The 9,949-nt window shown below is 40.1% G+C and overlaps 2 protein-coding genes across 3 annotated transcripts in view; one reads left to right on the top strand and one right to left on the bottom strand.

The window, feature by feature from the left end:
- Positions 1-925: 925 nt before the first annotated feature.
- LOC106874643 (uncharacterized) overlaps positions 926-9,949 on the bottom strand; it is a 32,701-nt gene continuing 23,677 nt past the window's right edge. Inside the window, exons 1-2 of one of the 2 annotated variants that reach the window (XM_089342961.1) lie at positions 4,620-5,963; positions 926-3,924 (exon numbers count right to left, since the gene is read on the bottom strand). In XM_089342961.1, coding sequence (XP_089199087.1) covers positions 2,243-3,814 — 1,572 coding nt within the window. In that variant the 5' untranslated portion in view covers positions 3,815-3,924; positions 4,620-5,963 and the 3' untranslated portion in view covers positions 926-2,242. Of the gene's footprint in view, positions 3,925-4,619; positions 5,964-9,949 lie in introns of those variants that run through there. The other variant, XM_089342960.1, reaches the window with a different exon arrangement.
- Positions 8,865-9,949, top strand: part of LOC106874644 (uncharacterized) — an 8,404-nt gene continuing 7,319 nt past the window's right edge. The window contains exon 1 of the mRNA XM_014922437.3: positions 8,865-9,949. This exon is cut by the window's right edge and continues 1,199 nt beyond it. Within this exon, the coding sequence (XP_014777923.2) occupies positions 9,652-9,949 (298 nt within the window). The 5' untranslated portion in view covers positions 8,865-9,651.

The raw sequence follows: 9,949 nt of genomic DNA, 5'->3' as shown, positions 1-9,949 counted from the left end.
CACACACACACTTCACACAAGGACAATATGAAGACACATCCACACATATGGAGATGCACATCCATACATACAAACATGGTACATAGTTGCAAAACAAACACACACACACAATCAGACAGAGGTACACACATATATAAACACACACACATATGTACATATGCACACACACACACACACTAACCCACACACATGCGCACAAACAAACAAAAAGGAACAGAGTCAAAACTATTGAAAAGGTTACAAGACGCAATGAAAATTTCAGAAAAATTAAATAAAAAAAGAAATAAGTGGAAATTTTACTGGTGAGTGTGTTAAATTATAAAGGCACTAAAAGAGAACAACACTTCTCAGACACAACTAAATATCTTATATTTTACTAATTTATATATACTATGGATCATTTGATATTTAATATATAATTTGTATACAATATTATAACAATAAATTTATAGTGTCCCCAATCCACTGCTTTCCTCCCAACACCTTTTTCTTTACCACCATCCACCATCACCCCCTTAGGCACCAGCACCCACTTTGAGAACCTATGATCTAAAGTGAAGGCAATGTAAACTCCAGTGTCATCAACTATCTTCCCCTTGTTTGCATAGAAAATGTATAAAGCTACATGTGTGTGTGTGTGTGTGTGTGTGTTGGCACTAAACTTCAAGCACTCTAATAAGTGGCTAACTTTAATCTGTCCCTTGCACATGCACACTTGTTAGATGCCTGATACTTCAATGTAAACTGGTAAGAAGGCAGGCTGTATTTTGTGTGCTTGGGATCCTCCTGGAAATGGGGAACCAAAACTCACATGATTGACACCTAATACAGCAGAAAGCTGTGGGAAAATAGGCAGTGTATACAGAGAGGATGCTGTTGTTGAATGTGTGTGCCAGAAGTGCTTCTCAAGATTTTGATCAGGAAATTTTTCGGTTCAAGATGCACTTTGCTTTTAGTTAAGATTTGATTAGCAATAACACAATGAAGGGGTTAGCGAATGCCAACCCCTGTTATAGGACCAAGATAATCACAAATATTCTCCAAATATCCATATTGAGTTTCAAAAGCCATCAAAACTTAGTTACATGAGCAAGGTGGTGAATGTTTGGGTGATTCTTTGCAGAAACACGAAAAAAAAAAAACAATCCTTTTTTTTTTTCTTTTTGAAGAGAATGGTTATCACCATCACCATCGTCATCTAGTGTCCGGTATCCATGCTGGCATGGACTGGATGGTTTTACCAGGGCTGGCACGCTGGAAGGCTGCACCAGACTCCAGTTTGATTTGGCATGGCTTCCACAGCTGGATGCCCTTCCTAACAGCAACCTCTCTGAGAGTGTAATAGGTGTCTTTATGTACTACTGACATAGGTGCCATTTGCGTGACATGGTATCTGTCATGACTGCGATTTTATCGTCTTGATAGGTCTTCTTCACAAGCACGATATAATGCCAAATGTTTTGGTTATTGCTTCTGTGGGCCCAACACTCAAAAGGAGCTTTTCATGCGCCAGTTATGTGACATCAGCATTAGCCACATGGCTTGACAAGTCTTCCTTCATATCACCAAAGGTCTTGGTCACTAGTCATTGCCTCTGTGAAGTGTTAATGGTGAAGGGGGAAGCACGGTGAACTACCTTAAACAATCAGTTTATGCTGTCAGTTTGGTGAGATTGGAACCATCAATTTGGATGTATACTGTGTGACCAGTTGGACAGATTAAATGCAGTGGTCCACCAGAAGTGTCCAATACTTGCTAATTGTTTTTCACTATGACAATACCAGACTACTCACTTCTTTGCTAACGCGACTAATATTACTGGGGGTTGGCTGGGAAGTTTTGCTGCACCCTCCATGTTTTCATGGCCTTGTGCATTCAGATTTCCACCAGGTTTGGCCTCACCAAAATCCACAGAATGGACAGACCAACTCTGAAGAGAATGTGAAAATACACTTGGAAGAGATTTTTGTCTAAAGACAGGAAATTCTTTGAGCAGAGAATGGATCTACCCAGAAGATGGCAGGAGATACTGGAATGAAATGGTAATTAGATCACTGATTGAATAAATTGCGTTGTGTTTAAAATTTGCTTTTACTTAAAGAAATAAAAAAAGCTTTTTGGATAACCCAATATATACATGCAGTTAAAAAAATGTTTAAAAATAAATAATTTTTAACAAAATTAGTCTGCTAGTGCAAACGAAAATATGGCAGAAAAGGAGTTTGGTACGCAAAATGTAGACTTACCCTTTGGGCAATCCTGATTGCTGTGTCTCAACACTGTTGATAGTTGTTGATGAAGGAATGGTGTTGGCAGTCTTTTTCTCAAGGTCTCTATCCTTATTGACATTGTTATATTTTTCAATTTCACAAGCGGGAGAGTTCTCTAAGCTGTTTCTCAATAAAGCAGACATTTGTGTTTGAAGATTATTCTTAACAGACATAAGCGGTAGATTATCTTCCTCCTCATCATCATCATCATCATCATCAACACTAAAATGCTTTTCTTTGTAATCATCATCTACTTTGTCCTCATCCTGTTCTTCCATAAAGTCACTGAAGTTTTCACAACTGGCCATTCCAGCAGAGAATATCCGCTTCTTCTTATCTGTGAGCTTTTTACATTTTCTTCCTGGCTTTCTTTTGGTCTTGACACCATTATTGTTCTTGTTGGCACCATCACCTGTCATTTCCTGATCGCCATCATGGAAAAAGCGATTCTCTGAAATATCTGTTTGGCGCAAGAGACTTGGTCTTCCAGGAGGCCTTTTCTGGATGTGTTTCACTGGGAAATTCCGTGATAATTCCACAAGATCAATATTCAGCTCTTTGAAGAAATCCTGAACTATAACTTGACAAGGTGTACAGTGTTTGCGTAAGTTAGATATATTTGAACACTTGTCTGCGTTTGGCTGCTTTTCAACACTTTTTCTCATTCCTTCCGATAGATTATTTTCCAAACAGTTCTTTGTCATTTTCGATTCAAGTTTGGAAACATTTTCTTCATTCTCTGCTAACCGATGTGCATTTGGTAAAGATGTGTCTACAGCACATTTAGTTCTGTTGTCAGTTTTAGAATATATATGTTCGTGATTCAATAATGCTGAAGACTCTAAGGTTTTGACATTGTCATCAGTAAAATTTGGTGTGAACGATTTATCTTCTAAAGCAGAATTGATTCTAGGTGATGACTGACCATCTTTGAGTTGCTGGCGTTGACTAGTCTCTGTTACTGGTTCTTCACATTCCATTTTCAAATCACCTTTGAGACCAGCATCTGTGGAAGCATTTAATGCTTTTGTACTTTCAGTATTTTTGGTGGAATTATCAGTCTTTAAAATGGTATTTTCCCACATGTCGAAAGATTTGCATGTCGAAGGCACTTCAGTTTCGATGCTTTCTTCTTGGAGTTTGGACAGTGATTCTGATTCAGTAGAGGAATTCCCTTCAATTTCAATTTGACAATTTGTTTTTTTTGAGAATTTACAAGTTTTATCCCAAGAATTTTGGGGAAATTCTTTCATACTACAAACAACACCATTTGAAATCATATTTTCGGGACCTGGCTTGGCTTTAGAAACATTCTTGTAATTTAAAAAGTTTTCATCATGAATTTGGTGTTGTGCTTGTTCGGTTTGTGTGGCTGGTTTAATTCCTTCCAAGCTCAGCCAATCAGATTCTTTATTTTTAACATGGTTGTGATTGTCTACGGCACAATTTAAGAAATTTTCAACTTTGTGAAATATCTTGTCCTCATAATTTACCTGACTGCATGTTTCTGTAGATTCATCGCCCATTTCAAACACTGCAGCCATCTTTAATGTCCATTAAACACAACTTTTAATATGGCAGTGATAATATTGATAGTGAGAAATTAATCCTCTCCTTTAGATGTTCATTGTCCTTTATGTCTTTATTTTCAAATCTGAAAACACAAAAGAAAGAAATTGAGATATTTTTAGCATACAAAAAAAAAAAAAAAAAAAGGAAAATAAAAAGTATCTTAATTCATGTTGGTAAAAGAGGCATATATATGTGTGTGTGTGTGTGTGTGTGTGTGTGTGTGTGTGTGTGTGTGTGTGTGTGTGTGTGTGTGTGTGTGTGTGTGTATGTATGTATGTATGTTTGTATGTGTGTATATATATATATATATATATATATGTATGCATGCATGTATGTATGTATATTTGTATGCATGTATGTATATATATGTGCATGTATCAGGAGCTATAAACACTGTAAATGTACAGAAAACAACTTCTGCCACATTCCAGGGAGAAAAACTAGACGCGGTTGATAGCTTCCGCTATCTAGGTGACCAAGTTAGTAGTGGGGGAGGGTGCGCTGAAAGTGTAGCTGCTAGAATAAGAATAGCCTGGGCAAAGTTCAGAGAGCTCTTACCTCTGCTGGTGACAAGGGGCCTCTCACTCAGAGTAAAAGGCAGATGGTATGACGCATGTGTACGAACAGCCATGCTTCATGGCAGTGAAACATGGGCTGTGACTACTGAGGACATGCGTAGGCTCGCAAGGAATGAAGCCAGTATGCTCCGATGGATGTGTAATGTCAGTGTGCATACTAGACAGAGTATCAGTACCTTGAGAGAAAAGTTGAACTTACGAAGCATCAGTTGCGGTGTGCAAGAGAGACGATTGCGCTGGTATGGTCATGTAGAAAGAATGGATGAGGATAGCTGTGTGAAAAAGTGCCACACCCTAGCAGTTGAGGGAACCTGTGGAAGAGGTAGGCCCAGAAAAACCTGGGATGAGGTGGTGAGGCACGACCTTCGAACTTTGGACCTCACCGAGGCGATAACTTCTGACCGAGACCATTGGAAATATGCTGTGCGTGAGAAGACCCGGCAAGCCAAGTGAGACCTAAATCTAAGGCCTCAGCCAGTCCACTTATGCGTACCTTCCTTCATTGGACACCAAACTCCACTTGCGAAGACCTGTTGAAGCAAGTGAAATCGAAATCGAGTTAAATTCGACGACTGGCACTCATACCAACGTCGTCTCCTTCATTGGGACATGAAACTCAGCTTGCGAAGACTTGTTGGGGCAAGCGAAATCGAAATCGTGATGGCACCTGTGCCCAGTGTCACCTTTCTGGCACTTGTGCCCGCGGCATGTGTAAGGACTTTCGAGCGAGATCGTTACCAGTGCCCCTAGACTGCCTTTTGTGCGGGTGGCACATAAAATACACCTTTTGAGCGTGGCCGTTGCCAGTACCGCCTGACTGACCATCGTGCTGATGGCACGTAAAACCACCCACTACACTCCCTGAGTGGTTGGTGTTTAGGAAGGGCATCCAGCCGTAGAAACTCTGCCAAATGCTGTGCGTGAGAAGACCCGGCAAGCTAAGTGAGACCTAAATCTAAGGCCTCAGCCAGTCCACTTATGCGTACCTTCCTTCACTGGACACCAAACTCCACTTGTGAAGACCCGTTGAGGCAAGTGAAATCGAAATCGAGTTAAATTCGACGACTGACACCCACGCCAACGTCGTCTCTTTCATTGGGACACGAAACTCAGCTTGCGAAGACTTATTGGGGCAAGCGAAATCGAAATCGTGATGGCACCTGTGCCCAGCATCGCCTTTCTGGCACTTGTGCCCGCGGCATGTCTAAGGACTTTCGAGCGAGATCGTTGCCAGTGCCCCTGGACTGGCTCTTGTGCGGGTGGCACATAAAATACACCATTTTCAGCGTGGCTGTTGCCAGTATTGCCTGATTGGCCTTCATAGGATTTTCGAGCAAGATTGTTGCCAGTGCCCCTGGACTGGCTCTTGGGCGGGTGGCACATAAAATGCACCATTTACAGCGTGGCCGTTGCCAGTACCGCCTGACTGGCCTTCATAGGATTTTCATTTTCGAGTGAGATCGTTGCCAGTGCCCCTGGACTGGCTCTTGTGCAGGTGGCACATAAAATACACCATCTTGAGCGTGGTCGTTGCCAGTACCCGCCTGACTGGCCTTCGTGCCGGTGACACATAAAAGCACACACTACACTCTCTGAGTGGTTGGCGTTAGGAAGGGCATCCAGCCATAGAAACTCTGCCAAATCAGATTGGAGCCTGGTGTAGCCATCTGGTTTCACCAGTCCTCAGTTAAATCGTCCAACCCATGCTAGCATGGAAAGCGGACGTTAAACGACGATGATGATGATGATGATGATATATAATTTAGTTATCTATTGTTGGACTATAGACAACTAAATTACAACAGGTATAGAGTCCATTTTTTGTATTATAGTGCATTGTTGTACCATTCAAAACTTTTTATTCTTTACAAACAATACACAATGCTTCAAGCAAACTACAATACTCTCCTATATATATATATATATATATATATATATATATATATATATATATATATATATATATATATATGTATGTTTGCCGAGAGCTGCACAAAGCTGGATTTCACAGGAGTGCTGCAATCAGAAAACCACTACTTTCAAAAACAAACATTGCAAAGTGTTTAGAGTGGAGTAAAAACCTACAGAATTGGTCCCTAGAGCAATAAAAAGAATGTTATTTTCTTAGACGAATCATCCTTTACCTTATTTCTGACCACTAGCCGAGTATACATGTAGAGACAGCCAAAAGAAGCATTTGACCAAGATGGCCTTCTTGCAACTGTTAAACATGGAGGAGGATCTGTGATGATCTGAGGGGGTGGGGGCTATATCTTGGAAATCTGCCGGTCCAATGGTTTCCCTTCATGGCAGAATTAATACTCAAGACTATTTAAGCATTTTATCTGATCAACTTCATCTTATGGTTGTGGAACTGTTTCCAGAGGGAAATGCAATCTTTCAGGATCATAATGCACCAATTCACACAGCTAAAGTCATTGAGGAACATTCTAGTGAAGTTGAACTTATCTTATCTGACCACCACAGTCCCCAGATCTCAATATTATTGAGCATTTATGGTGCATTTTAGAAAAACAAGAAAGGAGTCGATATCCTCCACCATCATCACTACAAGAACTGGAGACTGTTTTAGCTGAAGAATGGACAAAAAATCCTTTGGAAACAATTCAAACTTTTTACGAGTCCATACCTCATAGAATTCAAGCTGTGATTACTGCCAGAGGCAGTCCTACTCCATCATCATCATCATCATCGTTTAACGTCCGCTTTCCATGCTAGTATGGGTTGGATGATTTGACTGAGGACTGGCAAGCCAGAAGGCTGCACCAGTCTGATCTGGCAGAGTTTCTACAGCTGGATGCCCTTCCTAACGCCAACCACTCCGAGAGTGTAGTGGGTGCTTTTATGTGCCACCAGCACGAGGGCCAGTCACACGGTACTGGCACGGCCATGCTCAAAAAGGTGTTTTTTACGTGCCACCTGCACAGGAGCCAATCCAGCAGCACTGGCAACGACCTCGCTCGAATGATTTTCTAACGTGCCACCAGCACAAGTGCTAGAAGGCAACGCTGGTAATGATTACGCTCAAATGGTGCTATTTACGAGCCACTAGCACGGAAGTCAGACAGCTGCTCTGGCAATGAACACGCTCGGACAGTGCTGTTAGTGCTCCACTAGCGCAGGTGCCAGTCATCGAGTATGGTTCAATTATGATTTCACTTGCCTCAACAGGTCTTCCCAAGTAGAGTTTAGTGTCCAATGAAGGAGAGGTTGGCATGGGTGCCAGTCATCGGATTCGGTTCGATTTTGATTTCAGATTTCAAATTCCAAATTCACTTGCCTCAACAGGTCTTCGCAAGCAGAGTTTTTAGTGTCCAATGAAGTAAAGATACGAATTAGTGAGCTGGCTACACTTCTGGCAGAGGTCACAAATTATGCTCTCACTTGCCTTGCCAGGTCTTCTCACGTACTGCATATTTCCAGAGGTCCCGGTCACTGGTCATTGCCTTGGTGAGGCCTAAAGTTCGAAGGTCATGCTTCACCACCTCATCTCAGGTCTGCCTGGGTCTACCTCTTCCACAGGTTCCCTCAACATATTAAAATTAATTTGTTTGAAACTTTAATGGGTTTCCATTATTTTGTCCAACCCCTGTATAAACCAGTGGTATATAAAGTATGCACTGACAAAATTTCAAATCTCTATGTGAAAAATTTACCAAGTTTCAAGCAAATATTGTGGACACACCGTCTTCAACCTGAATAATTCAAAATAACAACAAATAAACATTATATTTGACAGATTAATATGAACACTACGGTTATTTTTAGGTGTGTTTGTCTTACACACACACACACACATAACATAGCCTTGCTCGGTTGGGACACCATAAAATCTGTTTTGTGGGGAGAAAACTCTTAAAAAAATATCAGTAGATGTGCGAGTGAGAAAGAAATGAGTAGGGAGGTTTTGGGATGTGCTAGAAACAACAGCCAGATCTCCCTTAAATCATACATTTTCCTCTGAAATCATCAATGATTATTTCTTTTTTTTTTTTTAAACTGAAAATGTGTTTCTCTCACAGGTTTTAAGCACGTAGTGAAAAAAAAAAAAAAAAAAAAAAAAAAGCCAAAATCGTTTCGGACTAGAGTGGTGAAACGGCGGCGGGAGTAATAAAAAAATTTTTTATATCTTTTCTTTTCGTAAAAAAGTTGCCTCCCATCATTCTGAAGACTTTGGTGAAAAACACTGGAAATTCCGTCAAACCGGAGAAATTCCAATTTACGTAGACCGTCTGATCTGAAACTTTGTTTTCCAGAAACTCCATCCCCAGCCCTTCCAAAAATTTTGCCTACAGATTTATTTGTAATCGTAATCTACACCGTTTGAAAAGTATTTGTATAAAATTTCATTAAAAAACACTAATTTTTCAGAAAGTTATGTGGGGGGGGGGAGAATATCAGGTCCTGTGAATTTTCCGAAACTACTCTCCCCAACCCTTCGAAAAAGTTTTCCAAAAAATCTTTAAACACTATCTACAGGATATAAGCGATTATTAGGTGAAAGTTTTGTTAAAAACTATCCGTTTTTCTAGATGTTATGAGGCAACAAAATCGGTGGGGTATTAAACTGTAGTTATGCTCTTTTTCAATAAAACTAAACGTAAACGGGTTAACGTTATATATATACACACACACACATATACACGAGAGAAAGAACAGTGAAACCACTAATGATAGCTGCGACTTTCTTTTACATGTACATACACATACACACATATGCATTAACACGAATGCACACAGGCACTAACACAAATGTACATAGCGGTTCAGCAAGAGATACTGATTAAGTACCAAACTTACAAGGACGCAGTAACATTATTTAGAAGGGCGCACTTCTTAGCTTCAGGAGGCTACATACCCCTCATCCCCCTACCACTCTGTATCCACGAAACCAAATGGAAGCCTATTTCTAAGAAAAGTAGTTTTACTTTCACTATGACATTTGAATACAAGAGCTGTCAAGTAGGTGGTAGTTGCATTACATCGGAGAGAGCCAAAGTGTCTAGATCCTGGTTAAGAACTAGAAACTGCACTTCGTTTATTTTTGTACCATTATAGCGAAGGCCTAACTGAAACACCCTCCAGTTGGGTTTTGAATTGGACTTATTACTTTTGTGACTGACAGAGTATATATATATATATATATATATATATATATATATATATATATATAAAGAGAGAGAGAGGAAGTGGAAGTAAAACCAGCAGAAATGGAATTAAAACCATCAGAAGTCGAATTAAAACCATCAGAAGTCGAATTAAAACCATCAGAAGTCGAATTAAAACCATCAGAAGTCGAATTAAAACCATCAGAAGTCGAATTAAAACCATCAGAAATGGAAGTAAAACCATCAGAGATGGAATTAAAACCATCAGAAGTCGAAGTAAAACCATCAGAAGTCGAAGTAAAACCATCAGAAGTCGAATTAAAACCATCAGGGATGGAATTAAAACCATCAGAAATGGAATTAAAACCATCAGAAATGGAATTAAAACCATCAGAAATGG

The sequence above is a fragment of the Octopus bimaculoides genome, chromosome 26 (assembly GCF_046866305.1).
Source record: "Octopus bimaculoides isolate indiv1 chromosome 26, ASM4686630v1, whole genome shotgun sequence".
Taxonomy (NCBI): domain Eukaryota; kingdom Metazoa; phylum Mollusca; class Cephalopoda; order Octopoda; family Octopodidae; genus Octopus; species Octopus bimaculoides.
The sequence above is the reverse complement of the archived record's forward strand: the minus strand, read 5'-3'. Positions and strand labels throughout refer to the sequence as shown.